The following is a 17,991-nucleotide window of genomic DNA, read 5'->3' on the forward strand; positions in this document are numbered from 1 at the left end:
CAAAAGGGTTCAGGGAATGGAGCTTTCCTGTTAGGCCAGCTCAGAAACATTCAGAATTAGAAATTTCCTTAGGCAGCGCAAATGGACTGCTTTTAGATTTTGGGTTTGAGTTGTTTTCCTTGAAATGAGACCTTGATTATCACATGGGGATGAAGAGCTGCAGACCTGCCAAAATCAGTTTGTCTGACCCAACAAGTACAAATCCCTGCCCATCCCAATTTAGACTCACAGGTGTAAAACTAGAATGTAGATGACTTGATTTCCCCCATTTGAGATGGAAACTGTCACACCTGATAGAGGCTTTCCTTTTAGACTAGATTTAAGTGTGATCTTTATTTAGTGTCTTGTTTTTATTTAAAGGAATTTATTTAAAGTTTTAAAAAACAAAGAATCCAATATGCCCAGGCAGGTGCAACTGGAAATGATTAATGACATAATTCTCAGTACTTTATAAAGTGTCTAACACTGAGGAGATTTATACAGTGCAGAATTGCAATGGTGCTCTGATGGAAAGAATGGGTAATCAATACCTGCAAGCTTAGAAAAAAAAAAGTGTTCTATTTCCTCCACTAATGATGGAAAGGTTTCTTTCTCTTTTCTTTTTCTCTTTTGCAAGGCAAGGGCGTCTGAAGCATGAAACACTCAGAAGAAGAATTAATTTGAAATCTGTGGTGGAAGATCAGTTTCAATTAAAATTGCACTTGAATGTATATTGGGCAGATAGGAAACAGCAAGCAGTTAGCAGGCTTAAATCTTCAGACTGTTCCCCGTGAAGGAACGAATCCCCCTGGCCTGACTTCCTGCCACTGATTTACCGGGTGCTAAATTGTATTTCATTCCTGGGTCAGGAAGGTTAGGAGGAATAATAGGGGTTTCAAGTGTTCTTCATATATTCCAAAGTGTATTTTTATCCCCAGAATAATTATTAGGAGACTTTGAATTGGGCCAAAAATAATAGTTTGGGGCTCCTCCTCAGCTCTGGGATCGGCATGGGGGCAGTTTCATTTTATCCCATTTTGTGAGCGTTTTTAGGCTAATGTGATTATCTTCTGGATTCCCAGAGAATGTACTTATGTACAGATCTGAGACTTTTAAAATTAGGTCCTGTGATCAGGACCTCAATCAGACCATTCGTTCAGATCTTTCTAATTTAATTTTATTCTTACTTCTTGAAAACCAAGTAAGCCATTTATTCCTTAGTTATTTTTACACTGCAACGGATTGTTTTGTCACCATGTAGATAATTGATACAGAGACCTGCGCAATTCATGTTCTTTTTTTGAAATCCAAAGGGAGAAGATAAGAGAAACAAAGGAAATAAGCATTTATATAACACCTCCTGTGTGCCAGGCTCCACGCTAAGTGTTTTACAAATATTATTTCATTTGATCCTCAAAATAATTCAGCTAGAGAATAGCTGTTTTTATCCTATTTTACAGTTAAAAAAAATGAGGCAAAAAAAGTTAAGTGACTTGTCCAGAATCACTCAACTTTTAAATGTCTGAGACCACATTTGAACTCAGATCTCCATCAAGGTATGATGACATGTAGATATTTCACCTCAAAGAAACATTTAGCAAATCAAAGGGAAGATTTTGTTTTAGAAAACAGAAGGCATGACATGTTTCTTTCTTGTTTCCCTCTACAGAATGTAAACATTGTTTTATCCAGGGTCTTATCATAATACCCTGTACAAAGTAGCCACTTTATAAAGAATGATTGATGGGGCCAGCTCCATATCCTCACAATAACCATGCCATTTTGAAGATGAGATAACTGAGGATTAGAAACATTCTTTATCACATAGTCAGTAAATTTCAGAGACAATTTGAACCCAGGTCTTCAAGGCTATCTTTCATACTATATTGCCTTTCTTTTGAAGTGTAAGAAAATATAATAGTTTTTTCATTTCCTCTAGATATAGAAAATATGTGTGTATGTATAAATTTATATATATATATATATATATATAGAGAGAGAGAGAGAGAGAGGGAGAGAGGCAGAGAGAGAGAGAGAGAGAGAGAGAGAGAGAGAGAGAGAGAGAGAGAGAGAGAGAACAGGGGACCTCCATGGGTATGGATCCCAGCTCTGCCAATTACTCCTTCCTATGGGACCTTGACGAAGCAACCCAACCTCTAACAAGTTCATGGATTTAGAGCTCAAAGTAATGTTTGAGTTCATCTATTCCAATCCTCTCCATTCTTCAACTATAAATTTAGAGAGCTGGAAAAGATGGCTTCAAATTTCTTTTGGTTCTTGTATCTGTTATCCTATGTGCCTTATACTGGAGGGTTTAAAAAGGAATTTAAACCTAAAAGCAAAGATCCATATTGCCGTAGAAGCATGATCCTTATTCATATAATTAGCTCCATGGGTGCCGAAGGAAGAGTGTCAACCCCTAAGCATAGCATCATCCCAGATCCAGTTGGTACCCATCCCCCTCAGAGTATTTAACATTCTCTGCACCAAATCTCTTTAAATAAATGAGGGGTGAGATCCATCTTAGTCTTCCTACCAAAGACTGTTTCCATTCAGTTGGCTGACACAGAAGCTTTATTACTCTTAGAGTTTCATGGAGGTCTGGAGGAAATCTGTGTTGTCAACAAAAGAGTTGCTGTAAAAAAAAAGAAAAAAAAGAAAAGGGAGGAAAAAAGATGTATCATTCTGTAAAATCCCAAGTGAGATATGGAATCTGGGGACATGCATTTATTTCCTTCCCCCTGACATAATCTGGTATAAAATATAATTTCGGTTTATAGTCACACTCAAGTCTCCTGTTTCTATGGCATATGGCCCAAACAGCATTCTTGACACTCAAGAATGCTGATTTTCCCCTTAGAGAGATTGAAAGGAGAGAATGCCAGAAATTCATATCTTCCACCACCCCCAACCCCCACCATGTGTGAGGATCTCTGCGTAAATTCTTGTATTCTTTCTCTCAATTTTTAAAAAAATTCTTTTAAATAGAAGAAGGAAGAAGAAAGCTGAATACTTGATTCTCCTGGTCACTTGAAGAAATGGGTCTCTAGGACAGATGTGTGGACAAAAGAAGTGGTTTCCAGTTCTATCATACAGACACACTTTATATAAGGGATGACTGATAATGTATTAATATAAGTTCCTTTTATATTCATAACACACTCCCAGGCACTTGAGGAGACAGGAAACGTAGAGAAAACACTGTGCCTCCCTTCAAAGGGCTTTCAGTCTGTTAGGAGAATAAGACACCTATAATAAAGTAAATGTTAAAGAATACATTTAGTAGAAGAGGCAAAACCAAGATGAAGTCAGAATTGAGAGGGTCATTAGCAACCAGGAGGACTTCAGAAGACTTTGTGGATCTGTACTTTTAAAGATGGGAAGATTTATAGGTGAAGGGAGAGAAGAACTTATAGTCTTAGAGATGGTACGAATATTGGCATGGAGGAAAGGCATATTTTGAAGAATGATCATTGCCCTATTTGATTAGAGTTGGCATCTGTGTGAGGTCCAAAACCTGCCTATAACATGCTTTTTATAGTCCATGAAATGGTTTTCGTGTATATCAACATTGCTCATAGCTAGAACATAATGGGAAAATTAGGCACTAGTTTGCCAACTCCTAGACTAGAGGATCAAATGAATGAAAGGAGAAGCCTGGAAAGATTGGGTGATGTCAGGTCATAGTGCCTGGCTTTGATAATAGATAGACAAGATTAAATTTGAATCTGGAGGATGATGGGGGCACAGAGCCAAAGCTAGAAAAGAACTCGGACTATGTAGTTCAATCCCCCTTATTTAAAAGGCATGAAAACTGAGATCTTGGGAGGAATGGTGACTTCCCCCCATTATTCAGGTGAAAACAACAGATAAGTGACCAGGATACATAGGAATATGAATCTGATGGTTGTGTAAAAGATATATTAGAAGGGGAGTACAGTTCAGAAATTCTACCATGAAGCTACTGCCACAGTCCATTGGTGGTAAAGGTGCTGGTAATGGAAGAGTGGCATGACTGTTTAAGAGAAATGTTGTTGATGGCATACTTGGGTTAGGGAAGGCTAACATGGGTCCTGGGTGAATGCCAGTGACACATAACCTAAATGTTATGAGGAGGTGGGAGTAACAAATTGGCATAGTGGAAAGATTCACTCTCTGGGTTAAGTTCCACTTTGGACACATCATAGATCACACATGTAGCACTGGAAAGGAGCTCAGAGTCCATCTATACCAACTCCTCTCATTTCCTAAGTGAAAAAACTGAGGTCCAACAAGGTTAAGGGACTAGTCTGTCTCACAGGTACTGGGCACAAGAAGTGGGACTTTAACCCATAGCCATTGTAGGACCATGGATAAGGTTCTATCTTGTTTCTACCTTTTATATACTTTGTATATGCTTTGTGTGTAGACATATTGTTGCCCCTGATCCCCACCAGAGACTAAAAAGCTCTTTCAGTTCAGAGCTGGCTGGATTTTTTGCTTTGGATCCCTAGGGTGGTACCTGACACATAGTAGGTATTTAACAAATCATTTTTGTTTGACTTATTGAACTCATCACCACTGAGTGCTTCAGGTAACTAACTGCGAGTCGCTATTTGCTTTTTGGAGAGAGTTACTATACTCGGAGCCTTCTCCACTGATAAATACTTCTTCAGTACCTATTTCATGTGAACTTCTTACAGTCAGGATTCCTCCCTCACCAATCTATTAAAATGGCAATTTCTAAGGCCTCCAGTAACCTCTTATTCCTTTCTCCAGTCTTTTAGACCCCCATGTTTACATCATTCTCTTTCCTTATATTAGAATTCTGTTTTTTTTCTAACTATTTTGTCATCTTTCTAAATTTGTTATTTTTTCTACTTTGAATTTCTATCTTGGTTTCTGCTCACAGACTTCTCAGGCTTAAGTAGAACATCACTGTTATTTCCAGAACAACCCAACAGACCAAAATAATTAGAATGCTACTCTGATGGGGAAATCAAAATCATTTTAGAAAACTTAGTAAAATTTTGTGGGACAAGGAAGAATGTTTAAACAATCTTGACAGTCTCTTCACTAGGTAATAATTCTTTTTTTAAAACACTTATCTTCCGTCTTGGAATCAATACTGTGTATTGGCTCCAAGGCAGAAGAGTGGTAAGGGCTAGGCAATGAGGGTCAAGTGACTTGCCCAGAGTCACACAGCTGCAAAGTGTCTAAGGCCAGATTTGAACCTAGCACGTCCCATCTCTAGGCCTGTTCTCAATCCACTGAACTACCCAGCTGCCCCCACTAGGTAATAATTCTTAAAGGTGATTAAAAATAAATTAGTGTGTATTTGATTACAAGTGATCATGCCAAACTATTTAAAGTAACTTATCCTTCCCAACTGCTAGAGGGAGAAAGAAAATAATGTATGTCCTGAATCAGGCAAATAGCTTTTGACCCTTTTGTCATTGTAATTGCGGTAACAATACCTAGGGAAATTCAGTGTCTGCTTTCCTACATCATATTTGTTCCATAAATGGAGAAGCTATCAGTATTTATTAAAAAGTTGTTTTCCTTTCACAGGCACCTACGGTCCTGAACACTGGGTTACATCAAGTGTGAGTTGCGGTGGCCGTCACCAGTCCCCAATAAATATTTTAGATCAACAAGCGCGAGTTGGGGATGAGTACCAGGAACTACAGCTGGATGGTTTTGATAATGAATCCTCTAACAAAACATGGATGAAAAACACAGGGAAAACAGGTATGTCTTCTCTCTTGAATGTCTCGTCCTTGGTTATACAGGAGTACAGCAGAAAGAGTCTTGGATGGCCCTATCATCATCATCATCATCTTCATCATTTTTCTTTTGCTTTCTCTTCTACAGAATTCTCCTTAGAAATACTGTGAATTGGCGCTTTTGTATGGATTTCTAAGGTATTGCTCTGGTCCAGCCGTTTTAGAATATTTAATGAATACTTGTACTGAAAGACTGTCTTTGGAACAATGTTTCTTGACATCCACAGAATAGGTTGTGTTGATAACATTGGAGAGAGAGGTAAATGAGAATTTGTTTCAAAGCCATGAGCTGATTTGCACAATGGTGCCCTGGACCAAAAAACAAAGTTAGGAAACACAGAATAGAGGGATATAATGTTGGTAACTCTATCTCTTTTACCATTCGCATTTAGTTAGTTAAAGCCAGTGTCTATCTCTGTGTGCATGAATACCTTCCAAATCCTTTGAAATTGAGACTTTTGACCATTCCCCTTGCGTCATCTTGCACTGTGACCCTTTCTTACTGATTCTTTGAAAGAGTTGTGATTTCATTGCCATATAATATAGTTTGGGGAGAACAGTGGAAAGAATGCTTGATTTTGGAGTCATTAGCCTTGAGTTCAAATCTCAGCTCTTTCATGTATTATTACTTGAATAACCTCAGGTAAGTCATTTAATCTCTCTAGGTCCTAGTTTCCTCATCTTTTAAATGAAAGTGCTGACCTTGATGCCTTCTGTGGTCTTCTACAGCTTGAAATATACCCATCCATTGATAGTCTCCCTACTTGAGTAGTTCACTTTCTTCCTTATCATCACCCCCATTTCCACCATTATCTCAAAACACTTTCCAGTAGAAAGTAAGTTCCTTCCAAGTAGAGAGTGTTTCCTTCTTTGGGTTTGGGCCCCCCAGTTCCCAGCACAATGCCTGACAAAAAGGGTACTTAAATAAATGCTTATTGATTAATTGGTTCATGTTCACAATTGTATATACTACCATTATTCCTTCTTAATAGATGAGGAATGGAAATCATCACACTTATCCTTGGTGCCTTTTTCTCCACTTCTTTTGAGAAATCTTTTGATTGGGAATATGCTATAGCTGACCTCCTCCTCCTGTGAATTTTTCTCGACCCCTGGATGAATGATAATTTCTATTCTCGTAAGATTGTAGCATTCCATTATTTGTGGTACTATGAAATCACCAGAAGAAGAATAGTGTTAAAGAGATGAATTATTCTGACTTAAGATATTTATAGTAACTGAATGCCCTACACTGTATTTTAACTGAAAAGATCTGATTTGCTATAGAAAATTGCCTATGAAAGTGTGCCTGTCCCCCAGAAGAAACACTCATTGATTAGAGGAGGGGTAGGATTAACAAACTATGGACTCCTACTGCCACCCAAAATTTGCCAACTCCTCGATTGTCTCAAAACAAATTGTGGAACGTTAATAAAATGGAACAAAAGAGAACACCAGAAATTAATACAAAGAGTTTGTGAACTGAAGCAGAATGAAGTAAGCAAATCCAACAAAATAAACTTCTCTCCCAACTCCTTGTTTTACAGTGATCCCAACAACTCTCCTTTGAAATAGTCAGAAAAATACAATTGTTCCCATTTCACAGATTTTGAAATGGTTTGTTTTGACAAATATCACCAAAGCTAATAAATAGCTCAAGGAAGACTCATACCAAGATCTCTTACCTTTAAATCCAATATTCTTTTTACTCTATCATAATGAATCACTGTATTTCCTCTCTATTCTAGTGCCTAACCACTTCCTTATTCATTCATTCATTCACTCAATAGGCATATATTAAACACATGCTGTGTTTCAAGCAAAGAAATGTGAAAACAGAAACTAAACAGATTCTGCCCTTCAGGACCTTACATTCCATTGGATAGGAAAGAAAATAACTGAACATAGAGAAGTAAGATGGGTATAATAAGAGCAAATCATTTCTAGTGTTACTGTGAGGATCATGTAAAATAATAATTATAAAGCACAATGACTGGCATATTATTTTGTTGTTAGTAATATCCACTCATTAGTAATATCCACTCATCGTGACCCCAGTTGGGTTTCTTCTTGGCAAAGATACAGAGTGCTTTCCATTTCCTTCTCCAGCTCATTTGACAGATGAGGAAGTTGAGGCAAACAAGGTTAAGTGACTTAGCCAGGGTCACACAGCTTTTAAGTCTGAATGAGGTTGGATTTGAACTTTAGAAGATTAATCTTCCTAAGTCCAGCCTGGCACTCCATCCACTGTGCCACCTAGCTGCCCAGCGCATAGTCAGTGCTTTGTAAACATGAGCTATCATTCTTAAGATATATATAAAGGAAAGGAAACTGGATAAAGAAGGCACTACCAAATGTGGCTCCCTATAAGAGCTTCCCTTTAGCTAAGCTTTGAAGGAAACAGTGACTTCTGCATGGCACAGGTGATGAGGAAGTCCATGCCAGGCATGGGAGTCATCCTGTACAAAGCCTGGATGCAGGGGATGGAATGTGACACCCAAGAAGCAGCAAGCACGCCGGCTTTTCAGAAAAGGACAGAGTATATGAGAGTCTGTCACAGACCTCCAGCTCTTGCCTGCTGCTTGTCATCTTACTTGCTTTCTTCTGGTCATTATTTTTTAGGGAAAAAAATTGTTTTTCTCAGATTATTACCAGCAAGCCTGGCATGACTGCACCCTCTGCTCCCTGCCCAGGGGTAATGAAGCTCCATTCCTTTAGGTTTGCTTTGAGAAAGTGTAGCATCCCTTCTACCTGCCTTACTTGCAGGTGGTCGACATTTATTCCCCATAGTCCAGCTGCTCAGCAATCTTCATTCTGTCTCTCCTTTCCCTTTGAATAACAGCCTCAGGAAACATGCTGACTGCCCTCATGCTGGGATTTTCTATTCTGTAGGATCTTTCTACCAGAGATATCAAGTTGCTATTCAGGATTCTGTGTCTCTGCCCCTGGGGTCACTGCTCCAGTAGATGGAACCTTAGGATGCTGGGACCTCATTTCTCTATTATCTCTGGGGTAAAGAGGACATTGTGATGACACCGGGTCCATCCCGAGCATCTCTGCCTAGATTAGACCATCTTCCTGCCATACTGCGTTGGGTGCTTCGGGACCTGTAATCCTGATGGATGAGCATGTTCCATTTCTAGGTGGCCCCAACCCCACCCAATGGTGCTCCTAATTATATTGGGTTGGAGGCAGAGTCGAGTAGCCTCCATTGTGCCATTTCCCTGGTCAAAGGTCATATCTAGGTTCCCCAAATCCTTCCATGACACATTCCAGCTACCATCCTGCCAAGACAAGAAATCCATACTACCTAGAAACACACACACACACACACACACACACAACTGCTTTATCACATGGGTCGATGGGGATATGATTGGGGATGTAGACTCTAAACAATCACCCTAGTACAATTATCAATAATATGGAAATAGGGCTTGATCAATGACACATGTAAAACCCAGTGGAATTGCACTTTGGCTATGGGAGGGCATTGGGAGGAAGGATGGGAGTAAAAATGAATCATGTAACCATGGAAAAATACTCAAAATTAATTAATTAAATAAACTTAAATGAATGAATAAATAAATAATTACATGAAAAAATAACCAAAAAGAAAAAAGCAATCCAGACTCCCTGGGACACTTGTTTTCCATCTTTCACTCTAGTGCAACCTAATTAATACAGCCATTCCCAGAAAGAGCCTTATTAATCATTTCCCCCATGGCTCCACTCAATATCCCTTTGAATTCCTAGACCAGTAACAGTAATAATAATGTTACTGACAAGAACAGGTGGCATATATTATAGAGCTTTAAGGTGTGTCAAACATTTTCCATTTATTAGCTCTTTTGACCCTCATAACAACTTGTACTGTGAGGGATGATCTAGTCTCAACTTCATTTTACAGATGAGAAAACTGAAGCTAACAGATGTTAATTGACTTGTTCAGGGTCGCCCATCTAGTAAGTGCCTGAAGCTAGATTTCCTCAGTTTTTGTCCTAATGCCCAACTCACTATGTCATGGAGCTGCTCATTGACTTCCCTTATTTGAGTATAAGCTTCTTGAAGGTAAGGAGTATCTCAGTTTTTAAATTTGTATCTCTTGCACTTAGAAGAGTACTTTTTAAAAAATCCATAACCTTCTGTCTTAGAATCAAAATTAAGAATTGGTTCTAAGGCACTAGATTGTAAAGGCTAGGCAATTAGGGTTAAGTGACTTGCCCAGGGTCTCACAACTAGGAAATATCTGCAGCCAAATTGGAACCTCTCACCTCCAGGCCTTATGCTTTATTCACTTTGCTTCCTAGCTGGCTCAGTACTTTATTTTTTTCTCATTTAAATTTCAAATATGTAACATAATATATATGATTTGTTATAATAAATTATAATAAATATGCTTATTTAAGAGAACCATTCTCACAATAGAAATGGAGGTATGTGTTTAATAAATGGTCCTTTCTATGCCTCTTGCTCATTATTGCCCCATATTCTCAAAGATTTAGTCTTCTTCCCTTTCCATCATTTAACAAACATTCATTGCACACCTACTATGTTCCAAGTACATACTGGGTGCTAGGAGTACATATAAACAAATAAAACTATCCCTGCCTTCAGTGGGGGAAGCAACACATCTCCTGTCCACAGAAGCAGGTATAATGTACACACAGAATAAATACAGTGTGATTTAGAAGTTTGGGAGAGCTGATGGAAAAATCTAAAAGGGCTTCTATCACTGCTGTAGAAAAAGCCTTTGTCTCACTAGCCGTAATCTTGGTTGGAGCCCAGTGTCATGCCGGTGCCATATTCGGTTAGCCTCTCATGAAAACACCCTGGATTTCTTGATATGGTTTTCTAGTTGACTCATTTCTCTTGACAGCAACTTGCCAAGATAACGGGTTTCAGTGACAGCTTTCAGCTCCAAAATCATCCATGACAGGTTGGAGACGCGGAGCGAGTCATCTCGGTGCAAGGTGATTCACGACCTTGGTCTTGCAGGAGCCGATGATTCATCTCTGTCACTGTGCTGACTCCTCAAAGTCGTCCAGGACCTGTTGAGTTTGGAGGAGCCCGTGTATGCTGGCTTTCAGAATGTAGTCACTCCTTCGTGATCCTCTCACGGACTTCAGCCAGTAGCCTTAGCTGGTGGGGTTTGAGCACTTTCTGGTGTCATATGAGGGATGTGCTAGTTACAAGATGCAAGCATTCAGCGTATGCCGTAATACCAGGTGCAGAAAGGTCCTTTGTAAATGTCATTTAAGAAGGAAAAATATCCTAAATTAATTAATTAAATAAACTTTTAAATAACAATAAATGTCATTTGACGCAAAATCAAGTTATGACAACAACATTTATTAAGTGCTTGGCATCATGCTAAACTCTGAAGATACAAAGAAAGACAAAGCAATGCCTTTCGTTAAGGACCTCACAGTCTCTTGGGGGAGACAACGCGCAAAAAACGATGCTCAAACAAGATAAGTGTACCATGAGCAGAGGAATGGAACTAGCTTTAATAGGGACCAGGAAATGCTCTCTATTGAAGAAAGGATTTTAGCTGAATTTTAAAGGAAGTCAGAGAAGGTATCAGAAGTTCATTCATGCATAGTGATCACGTATTTCTACTCAGTAAAATAGAAGATTACAGAATGCTAAGTATTCACCATTTGTGGGCATTGTTTCCTTGGCAGATTGGTGGAAGTTGTGATCTCAAGTTATTTGGACAACTTAGCTCCATCTCCAGGTCAAAAACAAAATGAGAGATCCTTGGGAATGTCAAATGAATAGTGAAGGATCTGGAATTCCCACAGATTCAGGGGACTACAAGAATGGGAAATCTGGAGTTGCTGCCCAAAAGACACAGGAAACAATGGATTGCCCAGGGCGATCAGGACTGATTTGAACCCATGGCTTTCTGACTCTAACCTGACCCAGCAATCTATCCACTTTTCTAAGCTGCTTCTGTTCTTTGGAGTATTCAGGTTTTTTCAGTGCTTGAGGATTTTTATGTTTATATATTTAGCCAGAGTGGCTAGTCTTATTTCAAATCAATCCAACTCTAGAATTAAGTGAAATTTTTAGTTGTTTGGGACAGTATAGGCAGGAAATTGGAATCATTCTGGCTAAAAAAAAAAACCCTTTAGATTATCCAGATAAACCATCTTTACACAATTTACCAATAACAATATATAATGAAACCTATTTGCCACTTTAAAATCTATGAGAGAGATAATGTGGTTTAGTAGATAGAGTAGGCTTCAGAGGTAAGATTGCATTCAAATACTGCCTTTACCATATCCTGGCTATATGGGCAAGTCACTCTCATTGCCCAAGGAAACAAGCATTTCTTCAGCACCTACTATATGCCAAACACTCTTTTAAGCACTTTTTAAGATGTTCACAACCACACTGGTGTAAGGTGCTATTATTATCGCTGTGTTTTAGTTGAGGAAACTGAGGTCAAAAGCAGTTAAATGACTTTTCTAGAGTCACACAGGTAGTAAATGACTGAGTCTAGATTCGAACTCATATCCTCCTAACTTCAAGCCCAGGGCTCTATCCATTGCATCACTGAGCCTTCTATGTGCTGATCTGCACTTTTAGGGTACATTTCTTCCTGATACAATTAAAACCACAAATCAAATTCCTCCTTCACTACCTTTTCCCCCTTCAAAATAATTTACTTTTTTCAATTCAATTTCAATTCAAAAATTTACTTTCTTTATGTGCACTATCTCATTTTGTCTTCATAATAACCTGTCCATGAGTTAGGGGTAACTAGGGACAACATCCCCATTTTACAGATATGGAATTAGAGACTGAGTTAAAGTGGTTTGGCCATGGTTTCACAACTACTAGCTGCCAGAGGTGGGTTTTGAGCCCATGTCTTCAGGACCCTAAAGCCTGTTCTCTTGTCACATAATTCCTCTATGTCAACTTCTCTTTAAATACTGTTTATTAGCTCTTCCAGGTCTCAAATTCTGTGATTCTTTCATTTTTCCTTTAGCTCCGCGGACCCAATCTTAAGGGCTATTCTTATCCTTTACTTTTTCAACAACTTTTTTCCCCTTTTCTTAAAAGAAACCTTTATTTCAGCCTCAGAGTAGGAAATAAAGAAAGGTGTGTGGGATTTCTTTTGAAATGGAAATTTACAAGCCACTTATCTGTAAAATAGACTTGGTCTTTTGGATATTAAAAAATGAATATAGCAAGTTAATATTTAAAACTGTCTATTATATACAGACAGTAACTTTGCCATAAAACAGTTTTAATGTTCATATCTATCTTATCCCCCTGAGAGCTCTATATATTCCTACTGGCATAATCAATAGGCTTGCGTTGTTGTACCTAGCACAGTTCATGAAAGTTGCCTGAAATATATTTACAAGACAGATATGGCCTATCTGTTTTCTCTGGAGGAGCCCTAACTGTCTTTCTTGCCACTTTTCATTTGATTTCACCCAAAATTATTTCCTTTTGTTTCGTTTCACAAGAATGAAAAGATAAAGCACTCATCAGAACTATTTCTGACAAACCTCATTCCTAGCTTTCACTTCTACCTAAATGATCAGCCTTTTCTAAGAGAGAAGATCCTTGGAATGTTTGCTAATAAAGCACTGGCTCTTATGTTTTGTAATTCTTTTGAGTACTTGTCTTGTTATAACTTACCCACAAATGCTCTTATGCATTAGTGTTTAAGTTTGACTTGCTTTAAATAGTTTTTTTGTTTTGTTTTTGTTGTTGTTGTTGTTGTTTTTAATATGCTAGTATGATCTGTTCTAGACCATGGGATCAGAGATCACAGGAAGATGATATATTTAGAACCAAAGGGCAGCTCAAAAATCCTTTATTCTGACCCTTTTCTTTTAGTTTTACTATTATTATTGTATCAGAAATGCCCTACCACAATGATCTGGTTTCTCTTCATGAGGACTTGGCTCAAGGAAATCTCTGATTAGACTTTCTTATGGTTATATTCTCTTAGGTTCGGCCTTTCCTTTCTATCATCTTCTTGGGTTTCATTTCCCTTACATCTTTTCTGCCTAGTTTCTCTTCTATCTCTCATTCTTCCTCTATAGCTTTTCCCTAAGAGATTCTTCCTCCCACTGGGTCCCAGCATCTTGACATCTCATTACTTCTATTCACTTAAACGCCCTCATATCTCAATGTCTCCCCATTTCCAAAGATTGTTATTTCCCAATATTAATAAGTCTGGAGATGCCCTCACTTCCTTTAAGAATTTGTCCTAGTATGTGTCCAGTCTTAAATATGTGCCCAAAGCTCCAAAGTATTAAGTGATTTTCTCAGTGTCAGGGTCAGGACTTGGATTTAGGTCCACATGACTTGGGGGCTAGTTCTTTATCCATCACACCATAGCAGCCTCTCTCTCTCTCTCTGTCTGTCTGTCTGTCTGTCTGTCTGTCTGTCTGTCTGTCTGTCTGTCTCTCTCTCTCTCTCTCTCTCTCTCTCTGTCTGTCTGTCTCTCTCTCTTTCTCTGTCTCTCTCTGTCTGTCTCTGTCTCTCTGTCTCTCTCTGTCTCTGTCTCTCTCTCTCTCTCTGTCTCTCTCTGTCTCTCTCTCTCTCTCTCTCTCTCTCTCTCTCTCTCTCTCTCTCTCTCTCTCTCTCTCTCTCTCTCTCTCTCTCTCTCTCTCCCTCTCCCTCTCCCAAAAAGGAGGAAGAGAATAAATACTTCAAGCCTCCTCATTCAATACAGTTGGCTACCCACATTGTATTCTCTTATCATATCATAATGACATACCCTACCCTCTTGATGGCCCATAAAAAGATATTCTAATTAAAACAAGGGGGACACAGAGCCCACTGTGAGATCTACTAAGAAACCCTGCAAAATGAAAAATTAGATGAACATTTTGGATTGTACTGCCTCCTAATTATCCTTTTAATTATTCATATAAACAAGTAAAATGACCCCTGATAGAGACATAAATGATTTAAGGTAGAATCAAATATTTATAAGATGCAACTGTCTCCTTGCATGCTTTGTAACAGATGTACACAAATCTGTTTTCCCATATTCATCATGATGTGTGATTTTATGTATGGAATTTATAACTGACTGAGAGCTGTCATCAGTATTTAAAACCCTCCCCAGTCCCTGCCTGGCTTTGTTGACTTTCGCAGTAAAAGGTATATTGCCTTAGCACACTCATTATTATTTTGTCCCTAAAAATGTGTGTATTTTGGAATAATGATAGGTTGTTGCTTGGATGGTTTTAATTACGTTTGGAAATAACTTTATTTTGACCTTATTTTGCTGCCCACAGATAGAAAGTTCATTGTTTTGTTATTTTCTTTTCCTCCCAGAAGGTGGCGAAAACCCTTCTTTTGCATGTAATAAAAAGGCATTTATATGAGCATGGATCCTTCATGGCTGTTTTAATGCTCCATTTTTTTAATTGACAAGTGCCAAAATTAATTGAACTTCTCTAGACTCAAATTATCACATGCAGGTGTAGATCATTTATGGTTGTCCCCCATCAGATTGGAGCTTGTCCACCTGTGTTCCCTCCTGTGGCCAGAATTTCCATAGGATATTTATTGACAATCCCCTCATGATGATTTGTACTTCTTTAGAGTAAAAAGAGGTGAATTTTTGCCAATAAATAGACCCTTTAAATGTGGCTTGAGGTCTCATGAGGTCAAAATTAATGCAAAAGAATGAGGCTTTTTGAAAACAAAACTAATTTGGTTATTCCTACTTAATTTTCTCTTTTTCACAAAGAGGAATTGTATGAGTAGATAGGGATGCTATATTGGGACATAAGAGAGGTATAAAGAAAAGACTTAATTCAGAATTAAAAAACAAAAGAAAATGAAAACAAAAGGCCACTAATTGTATATTGATCCCCTGTTTGTTTAGGGGTTTTGGGGGGTATATATTACAGCTCTTACTCCTGTTTGAGCCCAAGCTTGTCCTCTTCTCCTTCTAGGCCCTTTATATATTTCTGATGTTGAGCAGCTAACCCCTGGACTTCATTTTAAAAAGGGTTCATTTAAATTATCTTGCCAGCTCTATATCTATGCTTCTACAAATCATTTTCTTCTTTTTTTTCCTTTCTTCTCCTTTCAAAACATTTCTCCTGCTTTTCCAATTCGCAGTGCCTTGAACTATGCTGTGTTGGTGAAGGTGTGGCACATGAATCCAGGCATGCTTGAAGGTGCCACTTCATTCACCCTCTCCCCTGGAATTTTCACATGCTCCACCCCTCTGTCCAGCAGCCCAATTCTAGCACTTCCTCTGCTGTCTGGGGTAATGGAGGGGGGGCAGGTTCACAGGCCATTTAACGATGCAGTTTGAGCACACAGTCTCTAAAAGATTTACCAGTGCTGGACTTATAGCATTGGACCAGCAGATGTTCTTAACTTGAAGCTTGTGAACTTTTTTTTAAATGCTCTGATAACCATTTTTCAACGATGTTGGTTTCCTTTGTAATTCTACATGGTTTGTTTTATTCATTTAAATATGTTACCCTGAGAAATGACCACCTACCCCCCACATGGCCCCAGATTGCCCCAGGTTTTGGGGATACAAAAATCATTAAGAACTCCTGCTCTCTGTTCTTACCTCCTATAGTATATATTTGGATAAAGAAAAAATGATGAAATGAAGCTTCCTTTTCTTACTCTTCTCTATTTTCAGGGGAAAGAATGATAATTTTGCATTTACTAGGGTTTTTTTAAAAAATATTTACTGTAATATATTATAAGTCAAGGACAATGTCTTTTAATAAACTATAAATAAAGATAATATCTTAAAAATGAATTATGTTTTGAGTCAGGCAGAGCTGTGGGACAAGGATCTGTCTAGTCAGCCAATAAATATTTATCAAATGCCTTCTATTTGCCTGGCACTTTGCTAAGCCCTGGGTATACAACAAATAGCAATGGTGCCCATAGTCTAATAGGGAAGAGAATATGCAAACAATTTTGTACAAACAATCAGAATAAATTTTAAATAATCAGTTGAGTAATATTTTTTTATTTGAAATTAAAAAGTGAAAATTATACTAAGATTCTAGATGCTAGTTGGCACATAGGAATGAGGAAGAATCATCTTCCAGAGTTCAAATCTGGCCTCAGATACATTTTAGCCAGGAGAACCTGGGCAAATCACTTCACTCTAATTCCCTTAGTTTCCTCATCTGTAAAATAAGCTGGAGAGGGAAATGGCAAACCATTTTTGGATCTTTGCCAAGAATACCCCAAATGGGGTCACAAAGCATCAGACATAACTGAAAACAACAATAAGAGTCTGTGTAAATGCCTAATGGATGTACTGAACAGCATTCTATTAGAGACTTTATAAAGAAAAGAGACAGGCTAATTTTTTTTTTTCAGTTGCCAATTCCCTTTGCTGAAAGTGAACACAATATTTCACCATGGTTAACTATCTTATCCTCAGAAGCAAGGTAGTACGATGGGAAGGTCTTTGGTTCTATGAATTGGAATCACATGATTGGTCTTAATTATTGCCTCATCCCAGTTCTAGACATATTATCCTGTCATTTCCTCAGTTTCTTCATCTGTCCAGCGATAAGACAGGAAAACATTTATTTGGGGCCGTTATAAAGGATGACAGCGCAGACTACCATACCTGCTAGAGGTTTGTAGATAGTACATAAGTCTAAGATAACAGAAAGGTTTAATATAGAAAGTGTTAGCAGATTCAAACTGTGATTCTTTTGTGGCTTGTCAATCCCCCCCAAATTACAACTTTAAAATTCCATATTTGGTTATAAGATCATCAATTTAGAATAAGAAATGGGTTCTAGAGTCTACCTTCCTTATTTTATAAATTGTGAAAGTGAGAAAAGTGTCATGCCATTGTCAATCATCTAATAAATGTTTGATGTAGGATTTGAACTCAGGTCTTTCTGACACCAAGTCTAGGACCTCTGAGTCTACTCTTTTCCCCAAGATTATGTTGTAAAACAAGGTCTGGTCTAGTTTTGGAAACTCATGCTCTCTTACCCTTTCTCTTCATTGCAGTGGCCATTCTTCTGAAAGATGACTATTTTATCAGCGGTGCAGGACTGCCAGGCAGATTCAAAGCGGAAAAAGTGGAATTCCACTGGGGCCATAGCAATGGCTCTGCTGGATCTGAGCACAGCATCAACGGTAGAAGATTTCCGGTCGAGGTGAGAGACACTATGGGAATGGAAAGTGGTTGGCAAAGTTAATATTTTGGAAGGATGTGCTACTAATGCCATCTCCAAGATTGTCTCCCCAA

General features: G+C 38.3%; 1 protein-coding gene across 2 annotated transcripts in view; it reads left to right on the forward strand.

The window, feature by feature from the left end:
* The window catches only part of PTPRG (protein tyrosine phosphatase receptor type G), an 822,458-nt gene that overhangs the window by 442,089 nt on the left and 362,378 nt on the right, over positions 1-17,991 (forward strand). For both annotated transcript variants that reach the window (XM_007499993.3, XM_007499994.3), the window contains exons 3-4: positions 5,530-5,709; positions 17,751-17,899. In XM_007499993.3, coding sequence (XP_007500055.1) covers positions 5,530-5,709; positions 17,751-17,899 — 329 coding nt within the window. The remainder of the gene's footprint in view (positions 1-5,529; positions 5,710-17,750; positions 17,900-17,991) is intronic.

This window comes from Monodelphis domestica, chromosome 7 (assembly GCF_027887165.1).
Source record: "Monodelphis domestica isolate mMonDom1 chromosome 7, mMonDom1.pri, whole genome shotgun sequence".
In the NCBI taxonomy this organism is placed as follows: Eukaryota; Metazoa; Chordata; class Mammalia; order Didelphimorphia; family Didelphidae; genus Monodelphis; species Monodelphis domestica.